At 37.2% G+C, this 15,134-nt stretch overlaps 1 protein-coding gene and 1 non-coding gene across 5 annotated transcripts in view; both read left to right on the forward strand.

The window, feature by feature from the left end:
* SNX14 (sorting nexin 14) overlaps positions 1-14,135 on the forward strand; it is a 59,724-nt gene extending 45,589 nt beyond the window's left edge. For all 4 annotated transcript variants that reach the window (XM_062572787.1, XM_062572788.1, XM_062572789.1 and 1 more), the window contains 6 exons: positions 7,913-8,036; positions 8,532-8,696; positions 9,747-9,842; positions 10,697-10,788; positions 10,980-11,036; positions 13,931-14,135. In XM_062572787.1, coding sequence (XP_062428771.1) covers positions 7,913-8,036; positions 8,532-8,696; positions 9,747-9,842; positions 10,697-10,788; positions 10,980-11,036; positions 13,931-13,969 — 573 coding nt within the window. In that variant the 3' untranslated portion in view covers positions 13,970-14,135. The remainder of the gene's footprint in view (positions 1-7,912; positions 8,037-8,531; positions 8,697-9,746; positions 9,843-10,696; positions 10,789-10,979; positions 11,037-13,930) is intronic.
* Positions 2,091-2,166, forward strand: TRNAS-GCU (transfer RNA serine (anticodon GCU)). Its single transcript has one exon. It is a non-coding gene; the product is annotated as a tRNA-Ser (tRNA).
* Positions 14,136-15,134: the final 999 nt, after the last annotated feature.

A 15,134-nucleotide genomic window follows, 5' to 3' on the forward strand; every position in this document is an offset into this window, starting at 1 on the left:
CAGGTTCATTCGTGCAGTTGGTTAATAGATCTGTGGACCTCCTTGCGAGAAGATGATGTGAATACTAGATGTTTAAACAACTGTAAGATGAGACTATATAAATTCACAAAAAAGAACTACATTCAGAGTGAATAACTGTGAAGAAACTGCATCCAGCTCTTGAATTTTTTTTGAGCTGAAAGTAGCTGGAGACTGGACAAATACTAGTGGAAAGTGTCTCATGTACTCACTCTCTTCTTGCTCTTACCCCAGCACCCATTTATAGTTCTTGTTGTTGATGGGCTATTGAAAAAATGGACCTTTGTCTCCACCTCTACGTTTTTTACAGTATGAAGACATTTACAAAATTTGCACCTGTAGAACTTCTATGCTGATTGAATACAATGGCAGTTAGAAATAATAATTAGATGAGATTTCATGTTCTAAAGCTGAAGTGTAAATCACTGCAGCCAATATTGTAGTGTTGTTTACCTGTGTGTGCATACACGCTTGCGTGTGTGTGCACACACAAAATTAATAGACTTCAAGTCCTTTCTTACCTTGATTTTTCCAAGGTTGAGATACTCTGCTATAGCTGTCTATTGAATGGAGTATAAGTGTATCAGCAGTTTTAAAAATCAGATACAGAGTTTTTGACTTGACCTAGAAACAGTACATGCATAATTCTTCAGATTTTTTTAATAAAACAGTAGACAGCTACAGCATAGTATGAACAATCAGTTAATTTTCTACTATACTTAAAATCTCCTGAGAAGTACTAACGTTAGTAGTTTAATACATTTAACATACTTTAGAAAATGTTTGAGCAGCAAGCTTTGCACTTTGAAGAGTTCCTATGAAAACACAGGTGTGTGTTTGCTTGAAGGACTTTTTTAAAAAAAGAACAAAAATAATTGTTTAAAGTGATACTCAAAACCATTTTGGATTTGTAAAAGGTTTAAAAAAATATATAACATTGCTCCATTAAAATACAAACTCATTCTCTGAAGTGTCAATATATTGTTCTCATAAAAGAACATGAGCAGAAGTTCCAGCTCTGAAATGCAGTCTTGTCAATTCTTTTCATCCTTGATGATCGCAGGAAAGAAAACAGCTATCCACATTGCAGTTTTCACTTTGGAATTCTGAGGTTATTTTAGACTAAACTTAGATCTTTATTGGCTTGGCTTATGTTTTCTACACTTGATTTTAATAAGCGATATTGTGGTGGAAACTCCTAATAACCATCGACTGACTCACTGTGCGTGTATGCACTCCAGTGGAGACAGGGATTTGCACAATCTGAATCAGACATGTTACCAGCAATGTTGATTACCAGCAATGTCTAGTACATAACCTGTAGTATGTGCTTATGTCATGCATATGTTTTTGTGCAGAGGGAGTAAAAAGATGAGGCTAGCTCTAGCTCATCTATACCTTCTGACTGCCTATTGCAAGAGTTGAAGTTCGCTATTTTTCTAAGCAACTTTATTCCAGTTACATGGTTTATGAATACCTTATTGTTTCTATGTGTATTTCAGATTTTCTTAAAAAGAATCTGTTTTTCTTTTGGGACTTATTTGGGACTTATTTGGAACTTATTTCCATATTTGCAAGAAAAACTTCAGCCTTTAGTATACCTCCAACAGAACTATGATTGTTGTTTAATGGTGGATGCTCAAGACACTTTGATGCAGGACAGTGCTATAATCAGATACTCAGTATTCTTAGATCTGTTTATGCTCAAATTGCACTACAAATTTTGACCAGCAGAGGTACATAGTACAAGGCATTGATATGCTAACTGCTGTCTCATGAAGTTGCTATTTATCAGTTTAGCCAGAGCCTGCATGCTCTCACAACCACAGTAATTGGTTAGGTTTAATGCGGGGTTAGGTTTAGCTTAGTTGGTTAGAGTGCAATGGTAATAATGCCAAGGTCACAGGTTTGATCCCTGTGCAGGCCACTCATTTGAGGGTTGGACTATGTGATCTCCAGAGGCCCCTTCCAACCTTACCGATTCTATGATTCTCCACTGATATCACAGAAGCTGCATTTCATCCTACCAATCAGTCAATGTTTGTCCTAAAAAAGCCACAACTTGTTTGGGAGCAGGTTTAGCTCAGTTGGTTAGAGCGTGGTGCTGCTAATGCCAAGGTTGTGGGTTCAATCCCCATTCAGGCTACGCTGAGGGTTGGACTAGATGATCTCCAGAGGTCCCTTCCAACCTTGCCATTCTATGAACCAGAGACGTGATGTCCCAAGTTATGCTGTGTTTTGCCCTCTGTTGAGTCTTCCCATGCACATCATGAAATTCAGCCTTCTCGCTGATCTGTTGGGGTGTTTGTACCTCCTTTGGAAGCCAATTTTCTCTTTCCTAAGTCAGGCCATACTTGGGAAAAGCTTTGTGCCATGTGCCTGCACATCATCCTGTTCAGACTTTGTCACTCCTTGGATTTGGTTTGTAACCCATGCTAGTTTCATCTGTCTTATTGTTTCAGTTCAGATCAAGGTTGCATTTTGGAAGCAAATCTCCTGATCATCTCCACTTACCTCTTGATTCATATCAGAGAGTTGTCTTGTGGCTTGTGAACTGAGTTTCCTTCAGATGAAACTGAAATGGAAAGAGCTCTCTAGGAATGCAGCCACTAAGGGGTGTTCAGTCCAAAGGACCAGATCAAAGCTAAACTGAGGTAACCCTCTACCCCCTCCTCCTCCCAAAACGTGAGGGGAGAATCAAGTAGCATAGACTTTAGGTCCTCAGTCTGCAGCTTCGTTCCTGTTGTGCCACATTACTTATGAGTGAATGTATCAGAGTTGTCTGCCTAGTCACCCATTCCCAATAGAAGTTGGTGATCGAGATATGTGCAAAATTTTTGTACCAATAATGACATTGTGTGTATTACCTGTATGGAACCAGTGAATGTGTATGACAGGCAGTGCCTCTCTCCCCTTCCCCCCCCCACACCAGAAAAAAAAAAGAGGAGGTTGCAGCACAACTGTTCTTTGTAGATGCTGAAAAAGCAGGCAAGGCAGGGCACTGATATGCTGGCTGCTTTCTGTGTAAGTGCCCATCTCTGAGAAGAGCATGTAATCTCATAGCAAAAATGTTGTTGACCACAGAATTTTTGTCAAATGCTAGAGTTGGACTTTCAGGTGATACTTGTATTGCCACTTGTAATCCCATAAACATAATTAGATGCAGATCTGTTTATTCCAGTATCAACATGCTGGAATTTGTTAAGAGTACTTAGTGCTCAGTGTACATTCCTGGGCTCCTGTGCTGCCAGCTCTATTGCCATGAACAGAATACACCCAGGCTAGCTCTTCATCAACTGACTGACTAAAAAATGCCTGAAAATCTGTTGGGGCAGATGAAAGCTCCAAATTTAAGCAGAACTGTGCCTCCTCCTCTGACTGGAGGAATTCTTGCACGCTTCTTCCTTTTGAATATTCCTGGTGTACATTGTAATGTTTGTACGTTGTAAACATTGGTGGAAAGACTTTTAGTTACAAAAGCTTAATGAACGTAGATAGCCAATTTCAGTACAGCCAACAACAGCAATTGGATTTTATCCTCTATTACCTTCACAAGATGAAAAGACTTACCAACCTTGCTGGTAAAATACAACCACCACCACCACCCCTAATAGCTTCCTCTTGTAAGGGCAATGACAAAACTTGTGTCTTTTCTCAGCTCTTTCTATTTTGAATATCTGTAAACAGTTAGATAGTCTTAGAACATACTTTTGCCAGATTTGTTAGAACAGTCAGGAGTTTTTGGCTGATGCATACACTGACAAAATATGTGTATAAATGGCTTCCATTGGCTTGCAGTGCCAACCACAATAGGGACTGTTTTTGTACCATCAGCCATGTAGTATTTATTTATGCATAATTACATGGAGGAAAGCGCAGTTGCTTTCCTGTATGCTACCTGATGTGGTTCAGGCATTATATGTATGCTTTCTTCTTACCATTCTGGTGTAGTCATCTGTATTTTAGTACAAGTGAGCAGAAAAAGAATTGGAATATTCATGCTTCTGGCTATGGATATTACTCATAATTGTGTTGTTCCTATGCAGTTCATACCTGCCATAGAATGTGAGTGGATTTGTGTGTATGCACTTACTGCAAGTTAAATAACTGTCTTTTCTTCTGTTAGACACTTTCTGTGCAAACAGGTTTATTTTGTTAACTTCTTACATTGAGGTAAAAGAGATGGTCTGTTGTACAACAGTATTCTTCAGTCTTTTTCTTTGTTTCTGTTTTCTTAATGTTGGTCTTTTTCTTAAGGTTTCTTTTATGTTTCATTAATTTCAAGAGATTGACTTCCATTATTAGCCAGTACCTTTACATAGAATTCCTCCCCCCTTGAAAGCCATTTAAAAAATATTTCAGTTATAGTCACAGTTCCTGTTTACTTTTAAAGATCTTGGTATTGATAACATGAGAATTTGTCTTGCTTGTCTTTTTTAGTGTAATTGCAACAGTGAGCGTTATGTCTCAAATTTTGAAATGAGCAGAAACATATAAAACAAACATCTAAATACATTGGCATTTAAAATTTTAAAACCATTTAAAAGTAAAACCATGTGCTTGTATTTATCTAAATTACTGAGTATAATCTCCACTCTTGTATTATACATCCATTTTTTTTTTTGCTTCACTTTCCTCTAAGCTGAAATACTGGAAAGTACAAAATATTAAATAGAGATCAGATGTCTCATTGTGTTGTGGCTGCTGCATGCTTCCAACATGCATTGCTAATGACTGCAGAGTACACACTTACACTTTGTATTGTTGTGGTGTGCGCTTTATAAAAAGTGTTCAGGCCCAGTAACCTTGGTGTAAATTGATGGACTGTTGCTTTCTGAAATGCCGTGTGCAAGAGAGAAGAAGCTTTCAAAGCGTGACAAAGAACAAGGAATCATTCATTATACTTAAGGTGCAAGACCCATATTTCAAAGATACTCAAATTGCTCCTAGTTTGCAGTGGGAGTTAAAATAACTTCTGGAGATCAAAGTTTTACCCTACAATAGTCATTTTATTTTTTTATATATCACCAGTCAGACTGTTGTTAATGATTTAATTTAAATTGTATGGACTCTGAAACTTTATCTACATCATACCGTGGGTTACTTTGAGTTGGCACAGTATCAGTCACCTTTATTGGCTTGTGGGGGTACCTAAAAAATCAGTGATGCTTGTTTAAGTACCAGTGATTCAACTACAATCCTACAGTGTCCTAGCTTCAGTTCAGAGAGGGTGTGTAGACTTCAGTTTACACAGCATTCTTTAAACAACATACCAGGCACTTGCATACAGTAGGCATGATTAATTGTCTCTTCTTTTTAGCTGTGTCACTTTAGCTGTGTTTACTGGATACCAGTCAGCAACCAATACATTAACCATATTTGCTCCTTCATGTAATTTATGTCATAGCTTGGTATTGTTTAATCTGATTGAACTTTGTTAAAATAATGCCAGTAATACATTGCTTGCAAAAGGAAGGGCCTAAAGAAGTGCAAGTCAAAACCTGAATCAAGACAGATTTCCTAGTCCAATTTTTCCTGAGAATTGAGAGCATTCTTTCAGATACTTGCATGATTTACAGCCTGTTGTGATACAGATGTTTTATGGCTTTATCTCTTGGCTTACTTTCAATAGTGTAATTCTCTCTAAGTGTAAGCAAATTACTAGTCATTCTTTGGAACTATTTGTAAATTGGGAGTGCTACAGAAAATTCTTATCTATAGATTGGCTTTCTCAGTCTAGGCAGTACTATAATTACATTGCTTTCATTTCTGGCTCAGGGTTATTTTTTTGTTAGAAGCTTGGCATAAACTCTTAAGTTTTTTTCCATAATAAATATAGAAGTATTTTGCATAAATTCTGTCTGATCCTTAGATGCTTCATTTTGAGGATAATTTAAAATAAACTAATAGCAGTTGCATGGGATTGCTGAATCTGGAGGGTTTCAAGGCTCAGATGACTCCTCCTTTCCAATATTCTGGATGTCATGTCCAGGCAGGAGTAGCCAGCCTGGATTCACCAAGGGGGAAATCCTGCTTAACCAGTCTGACAGCCTTCTATGATGGAATGACTGGCTGGGTAGATGAGGGGAGAGCAGTGGACGTTGTGTACCTTGACTTCAGCAAGGCTTTTGACACTGTCTCCTGTAACATCCTCTTAGATAAGCTCAGGAAGTGTGGGATAGATGAGGGGACAGTGAGGTGGATTGAGAACTGGCTGAAAGGCAGAGCTCAAAGGGTCGTCATCAGTGGCGTGGAGTCTAGTTGGAGGCCTGTGGCTTCCCCCAGGGCTCAGTACGGGCTCCCATCCTGTTCAACTTCTTCATCAGTGACCTGGATGAGGGGACAGAGTGCCTCCTCAGCAAGTTTGCTGATGATCCCAAGCTGGGAGGAGTGGCTGACACACCTGAGGGCTGTGCTGCCATTCAGAGACCTGGCCAGTGAGAGCTGGGCCTGTTTAGCCTGGGGAAGAGAAGATTGAAGGGGGATCTTATCAGTGTGTACAAGTACCTGAGGGAGGGTGTCAAGGGGACAGGGACAAACTCTTCAGCTACCCCGTGTGACAAGACAAGAGGCAATGGGCAGAAACTGAAGCATAGGAAGTTCCGCCTGACGGTGAGGGGGAATTTCTTCCCTGTGAGAGTGATGGAGCACTGGCACAGGTTGCCCAGAGAGGTTGTGGAGTCTCCTTCTCTGGAGATCTTCAAGGCCCGCCTGGGTGCAACCCTGTCTAACATGCTCTAGGTGACCCTGCTTGAGCAGGGAGGTTGGACTAGATGATCTCCAGAGGTCCCTTCCAACCATACTGATTCTATGATTCTGTGACAGATTGGGGTGCAGGGATAACTGCCATTGGGTTTTGGACTCATTGCAGGATGCAAAGAACGAAATGGAATTGTACAAAACTTACAATGTGAAGTTTAGGGGAAAAAACAAAAGCAGGGAAAGGAAGAAATCAAGCTGGGTTGGGAATAATGGGAAAATAAAATGATAACAAACTAAAAGAGTCTAGTTGCAAGTAACCAGGCTGCTGGTCAGTACACTTGTCTGGCCATGCCCTGCACCTGATCCCTCCAGTCCGTCTTATCTTCTCACTAAACTCCATTTCTACCTGTTCCCCTGGGTGAGGGGCTCCCTCCTGTGTGCACATGTGTCTGGAGGTCTAAGCGCCAAAGACTGGCTTTGGGGACCATGGGTCAAAGGGGCCCGTGTGCCTGGGGTGCCCACCACTGGAGAGACAGGGGAAGTGAGCAGTCTGTATGTGCCAGCCCCTAGTACTAGGGGCTTTTTTCCCGGTACTAGGAAAAGACTTTAATTTCTCTTGAAAAATGAAAAGACTCAGAACTTAGGTAACTTAAGATTCATAAAGTTTTTGTTACAAATAATCAAGCTGTCAGGAAAATATATATTTTTTTTATTTTCCTGTGTAAAAGTTGAAAGTGCTTTGTCCAGAACCTGTTGCATTTACTTCAAAATAGAAACCAACAGAATATTTTAAGAAAGCTTGGATGTCATGATTTGGGGCTGACAAGGACTCAAGTCCTTTATACCTCTTTATGTCTGTTCTGTAGAACAGGATACATCAAAGGAATCAAAGCTTATAATTACGGAGTGTGTATGGTTGAAGATGACGGTATCAAAACGACTTACAAATTAATGTCTCTGCAGCACTACTGCTGCATTCTGAATGCAGTTATTTTGATCGTTGGGTATCTTGACAACATCTGACTTCTTCCCCTTTGGAAAGTGAAGAGCTTCTTTAAAAAATAATAATTAGCTCATTAATTCTTTGAAAGCTCTGAAAAAAATCTTAGCTGTCTCTAATTAAAAAAAAAAGTCTACTGTTACTGTTTTGCCTTTGAATGCAGTGGTTTTGGTATTACATTTCTGTTTTTAGCTTTTCAATGACCTATTCAAGAACAATGCGAACCGGTCTGAGAATACAGAAAGACGACAAAATCAGAACTATTTTATGGAAATGATGACTGTTGAAGGAGTCTATGACTACTTAATGTATGTTGGTAAGAAGTGATTTCTCTTAATTATTTTTATATTTCATGGCAAATACGAAGTTTAGGTTCTTTGGTAAGAAATAGAATTCTACTGTAGTGCTCTTGTATATTGTTTAGCTTGCAAGTGTTGAACTATGTAAGTCAGGAATGCAGTCATTCTTTAAAAGATCTTACTGCTATGCTAAGATGCCATAATTTCCCTGATGTTACTGCTTAGTTTTTTTCTTATATCCCTTTCTGCGTCTCAGAGTATGAGCTTATGGGTGTAGAGGTCCCTTCCCTTCTCATATGTGCCTAGGCTGCTTTTGTACACTCTGGGCACCAATTAATAAAAACAGTACAGGAAATATTTGATAAGCTGGAACATTCTGCATTTTTCAGAGTTGCATGAATAATAAAAATATTATTAGCTTATTTGTAATTTTTTTTTTTGAATGAATGATTGACTCCTTTGTCATTATTGTTAGGAGAATCTTGTAAATGTGTGTTACCATAACTTTGCAGGTAGGGTGGTTTTTCACATTCCTGACTGGCTGCATCATCTCTTGATGGGAGGAAGAATTCTCTTCAAAAATACGTTGGAACTGTACACAGACTATTATCTGCATTATAAGTTAGAACAGCTATTTCAGGAGCACCATTTGGTTTCTTTGATAACACTGCTGAGAGGTTAGTAAAGGATATGGCTTTGCTGTAAATGTGCTGCTCTAGTTTGATATTTTGAAATCCCTTCTCTTAAGTTTCTGGTACTCTACAAATTTCATTGGAGAAATTCCAAATTTCAGTTTTAGAAATCAAGTAGACAAAAAGATCTCAAAAGCTCAAGTTGCTGAAAGATGTTAACCATGCTATCCAATAATGTTGACTTACTACAGAATAAAGGATTATGAACAGAAATTTGCTAAGGTTTGCAAAGGACGAGAAAGAGAGTAGATCAAATGTTTCATGCTTTCAGTAGATAAATTTTCATTTGAGCCCTGCATCACAGTTTTACTATAAATTACTGTTAGCTTTTTTGTGTGTGTCCTTTGTTGTGGTGGACTTTTGAGAGGGTTTTGAGTGTTTTTGACTTTCAAATAAGGGAAAGAGAGAGAGATTAAAAAATGACCTATTCTCACAACTGTCCAGAAGCATTATCTGACCACGGTCTATACTAAATGGCAGATCTGGTCAGAGTTCTAGAATCAAGACCAGCTCTGGCCATTTGCCATTTCAATCCAAAAAGAGATCTTGTTAAAGACCCCCAAAAAAGAAAATTTTTAGTGCCTAATAATAAAATTGAGTGCCTAATGTTTCTGATGAACAACAATTTGGGGTTTTTCAGTCTTAGGTGAATCTGATATTTTTGACAATTCTAGACAGTGCTTTAGGGCAAGGTATAATTACTGCTTATACCTCTGAAAGTGTAAGGAAAGTTGTAAATAAAGGAGACTGACTAACATCAAGTAGGTTTGATCCAAACCTAGAAAGTAATGCTCTAAAGATATAGAAAGAATGGAAACAAAGTGGCAAAAAGATTATTGTCCTCCAAACAGGAGGATATTCTGTATTTGATTGGGCTAATGTGATCAAAGATTATGAGACTATTAACTGGAGAGATTAGAATTTATTTCCAGTTAAGCTCATGGAAAAGAAGCTCAACTTGGAAGCCACAATCCAAAATAGTTTTTATATGATAGACAACTGTGTAAAGACAGTTTCTTAAATGTCTCTTTTCAGATGCTGTTTTCTGTGAGAATACTGAACCTCGCTCTCTCCAGGACAAACAGAAGCGTGCAAAGCAGACTTTTGAAGAAATGATGAGATACATTCCAGGTTCTGTATTTCTTGACTTTTCATATGTTCATATGTTAATTGTTCAACTGGACACATAGCCTAAATACAGCAATGTTAGCTTTCTAAATCAAGTAATACTTTATACTGCTGACGTTTTAGAGTTGACTAAAATATTGCTACTTATATGTTTAAAAAAATGCAAGACTTCAGTTTTGTCATTTAATTAACTGCTATTGAGTAAAGTTGTAGTGTAGTGATTAACAAAAATGTTGAAAATCAGGAGCTTTCAAATGTACTTAAAACCATGATTTATTCATCTTTAGTATGCACTTAAAGTTTGTATTTTACCTGGATGAAGATGAAGGCTGAGTTTAAAAAATAAATAAATAAAAGTGATAGTGGTGTGAGATTGGGGAAGGAGACAGAAATACGGTGAAGCTAGCAGCTTAACCTGAGCTTTGCTTACACTGTATAACTTAAGGAACCCAGGTAATTCCACGTTATTCTGAAAGTAATTTTAAAAATGCCAGCTTATACTTTATTAAACAAAGCAAAAGGACAATAAGTTGACATTTTAAAAAATGTAATAATGACTTAGCTATGCAGCCCTGAAATAAAGGAAGAGCAAAGAGGAGGAAAAAAACTTACTTGGTTTACCAAATGTGTGTCCAGTTTACCAAATGAATGCTTTTCCATCTACCACTTAGGAAGGAAAAAAAATAACTATTTTCTTTTAAAACATTTATTTATTTTGATTTATTTATTACTGGTGTTAAGAATTACAGAGTTATTTTTGTCTACTCAAAGCAGCTACTATATTATAGCTGCATAGTATAGCTGCTCTGCAATGCTTCCTAATAAATTGTTTTATATGTTGGTGTTATCTCATCTAGATTTAATAGGCAAATGCATTGGAGAGGAGGCTAAATATGAAGGCATCAGGCTTCTTTTTGATGGAATGCAGCAACCAGTGCTCAACAAACAGGTAATTCAAAACACTTCAGAAACTTGCCATTTAGCACAGTGTTTGATAAAGGGGCAAGTTCTCATTCAGAGTTTAAAAAAAAAAAAAAAAAAAAAAAAACACACACACAACACAGAAAGCAGTAGGGTTCCCTTAGTGTTCTTAATGTCTGACTAAGATTCTTCTCTGACATTTACTTTATTTTGTTTTAGTTAACTTATGTTCTGTTGGACATTGGGATTCAGGAACTCTTTCCAGAGCTCAGTAAGGTATGTGCAAAGACCAGGAGTTGTAGATAAAATATTTGAGCTACGTAACTCTGGTGTATTTTTGCTCCTGATTCCTTGTAATAAGTTTAATGCTTTTGGAGAATTTGTATCTTACTAATCTGTTGAAATCTTTGAAATTTGAGTTATATACATTTTTGCTGCTAATGAAGTCTTTTCATATTCATTTAGGCCTATTTGTCTGACCTGCCCTCATGTCTGGGGTTCAGAGTCAGTACCCTCCAGCAGAATTGGGGCAGAGAGCAATCTGTTGTCAGGATGTCTGTGCCTTTCTTTTGATGATTGCCTGCATTCTATTTCCTGCATCTGTTGTCTTTTAGAAAGTAAATTTTGCACATGAATTTCTGGTTGAGCTTCAGGATTTTTCTCGAATATATTTTGCAGGGGTTTCTTCATTAAGTTTGGTCACTGCAATGTTAATGTCCTCTATCCAGATAAAGGAGAGAATTCATATGCTATATAAATGCCTATCCTTGTGTATATTATCTATCAGATTTTTGTACTTAGATACATAAAAATTTCATAAAGTTTTTGTTGGTAAGTTTGCAGTTTAGTTTTCATGGTATGCAGGAAATGTTTGTTACCTAGCCAAATATTAAATAATAATAATATTAAAAAAAACCCACCACCCTTCACTTATGATTCAGATTTTGGTTATGAAAGTTCTGAGTCTCAGAACTGCAGAATGGCAGCAGTGATTTGTTTTGCATGATAAACAGAATCAAGTGACAGATGTCAGAACAAGCTAGGGCACCTTCCATTTTTTTTCATTGAAATGAGACAAGCTTAGCAAGTTTAATCCACTTAGTGCATCAACTCTGTAGTCACCTCCTCATGTCAGTGTTCAAAAAGTTAAAACCAAGAACAAACAAACAAAAGACCCAACTAACTAGGGGAATGAGGAAGTAGCTTAGTTGTTTGTGTGCTGCAAAAGGACCCGATTTAGTTCCCTGTTTCTGTATCCCAGCAGTAAACAATGTATCTACGGGAATATTGGCCTGCCTTTAGTTAATGTTGAAAGAAGTTAAAGGCTTCGTGCATTAAACATTTCAATAATTTTTAAAGACTATGAACTGTTGCCTTTTTTCCTTTGTGTGTATTTTATGAGGGAAAATATTTTTTTCTCAATAACAAAACAAAATATGATGTAATTTAAGATTGAAGTTCTAATTTCTTAATCCATCCTTTCATTCCCTGTAACTGGATGACACTGCCTGACTGCTCTGCAGTGTTTCAGAAAGCTACCTGCTGAGGAAGGAGCTCTGACGCTACCTTCAGTCCCAAACAGCAGAGCTGAGGCCTGGGTGCTCTCTGTTGCATGTGACTAAAGCTGATGAGGGGGACAGAGGAGGAGGATTTACTGGCCCAGATTTCAGTAGAGGAAAGAAAGAAAAGATCTTTCAACTAGGAATTCCAGCTATTTTCCTCTTCTGGATGTATCAAGAGTATAAAACAAAACAAAGTACTGCCTTCTGTGATCTTTTTAAATTGGGACCTCTTAATGAACATGATATGACTATGATGGGCCAAGTGAGGCAGCTGAAGAAGAATCAGTGTGAAAAGGCAAATGCAAGGTGGAGAAAGAGTATGGGTGGGAGTCAGATGCTTTCCATCTGGAGCCCTGAATACAGGGAAGGGGAAAAAAAAAAAAAAAAAAAAAAAAAAAAAAAAGGAAGAATAAAGGGAGAGCTGCTTGATTCTGAGGTGGGAATCATGCTTTGATTCCGTTTCCCTTCCCTTTCTGCCTCCCCTGCCCCCCAAATCACTGTGAACTGACTGCAAAGACATTTGGGAATAGAATTCTGTTTCCTTCAAACAAAATTTAAAATGACTGGTTGTTATTTAGTTACCAGTTGCATTTCAAAAGATCATTCCAGTGGCTGTCTCCTCTGTTCAACAGAGACTGTTCCTTTCTGAGTTGCTTGTACTGAAATGTGGTCATAGTTACAGTAAAGAACAGAAAAATATTTCAGACTGGTCAGTGTTTAAAAAGAAAACCGAGCATCCAATGGATTTTCTTAGCGCTGCTTCTTCAGCAACAGAAATAGTAATGGGAGAAATGAGAAAATTTTTGTTGGTGGGAACGTCAACCTTCTTTCCATAGGGATAAAAAGAATGGGATGCGTAAGATGATTTTAATGAATGCTTTTTGAAGCATTGTCATGCATTCAAAAAGCTACAATATTGATATTTTGTTTTTGAAAAGATATGAAATGGTCAAAAAACAAAGCTTTAAGCATATTTTAAGAATTTGCATGTTTTGTAAAGATGCTTCTAGATAGTATCATGTGGTAGCCATTTCTCTGTTCTTATTAGCTGTTACTCATTAGGTCTGACATCTTGAAGTTATATCCGGCTACACTTACCATTATAGATATATAACAGATCATTTCAGATGTGCTGTATTCAACTGCACCATGCATAAGTACACAGGTTCTAAGAATAAGAGGTGGAAAATACTATTATATAAATTTTGCTTGTGATACAATATACAGTGACTCTCTTGGAAGTCTGTTCAGACAAGATAAAAGGAAAAGGGACAGCTGAGACAGGAAGAGCATTCCTAGCAGAGGAAGGAAAGAAATGCTGTTGAAAAATACCATGTCGGTGCTTTCAGAGCACAAAATTGCTTGTTCAGAAAAGCCTATTTAGCAGTTAGAAACAGGGAAGGGAAAACTTCTAGAGAAAGAAGAAAGTACCTACTTCAAGAAATAGTATTAAAACACTGAATGTGCTAGCTTTCCTTTCTGTTCTCTCTGGTTTCTAGTGAATGTTTTCAAATATTACTAATCTGTGCAGCCCAACTCAGTTGTTTCTATCTAAACATGCTTCTTCATTCTTAGTAAGTCAAATTTTTCTCAACTACTATTTGACAGGGTCCGAAGGAAGCTAGCTCTGCGTCACCGTGGATGTGAATGTGGGGACCTTGCTGAACATCTAGTAGGAACTTCTGCTGTGCACTAACAGAATGTATATGTGACATTTTAGTTTTGCATTGTATATTTTCTTGTAAACATCATAAAGTTCTAAAACCTCTTTCTGCAATAAAGACATTAAAATTTACTACCAGTTAAAATTAAATACATTTGTACTTTTTTTCTTTTAAACTGTTATCAGTGAAAGTCAAATTCATTTCCCAAAATATCTGCATGAGAAAGTACAGGGTGATATAAAATAAGACTGCTGGGAGACCAGCTTACATATGCTTTGTTAAAAGCGCAACTGTTGCCTTCCTGAAAGGATAGTTAGAAAAATTGTTTGGAAAAAGTTGTAAAATGCTGCCATGAAGGTGTTTTTAAATGTCTTGACAAATCTTAATAATTTATTTAAACAAAGAAATGTGATTGAATCTGTTGCATACAGATAATCTCAGACATTATTTTTGGCCTTCATGCTTTCACATGAGTATGCAAAATATCACGCATGTAATAGTTTGTTTAGCTTCAGCCCTTGAAATTTAAAGCACTCTTAAAATAACAGTGTGAAGTGGTTTTTTTGACTTTTACCTTAGCTTTTATTTTTTCTGCTATTTTTTATCTGAGTTTGTGGGTTTTTTTTTTTCTTTACTGCAGACATCCTCTTCAGAGACTCTAGAGAAGAGGATGTGAATCTGTTTTTAGTATTTTCTAAAAATTGATTAAAATTAAAATGTATGGAATTTTTTTTTTCCTCCCTGTAACTCTTAACCTGTTGGCCCTAGATTTTTTGAGAGAAACTTGAAAAAGGACTTTTTTGTGTGGATTTGTAACAACTTTTACGTGGAGAATAATACAGAAATATTTTAACAGACTTTCCCTGAGATTTTTTTAGTTTTTGCAGACAGACCAGTGTATAATATTTTAACACAGTATTAGTGCTTTTGTCAACATAATTTGCTTTATTTATATTGCTACTGTTGGCCTCTTCTTTCTGTTTGTCAAAGGAAGGTAATATGTTACTTCTCTCTAGGTATGCTGAAAGAGTCTTCATAATTTTTAAAACAGAGTGGGCAGGTACGCCTTGCTCCATAAATTTAGTCTCCGCTACTGTATTATGCAGTGTTAGGGGGAATATTCTTCTATGACTTAAGACCATTAGGGG

The sequence above is a fragment of the Rhea pennata genome, chromosome 3, assembly GCF_028389875.1.
Source record: "Rhea pennata isolate bPtePen1 chromosome 3, bPtePen1.pri, whole genome shotgun sequence".
Lineage (NCBI taxonomy): Eukaryota > Metazoa > Chordata > Aves > Rheiformes > Rheidae > Rhea > Rhea pennata.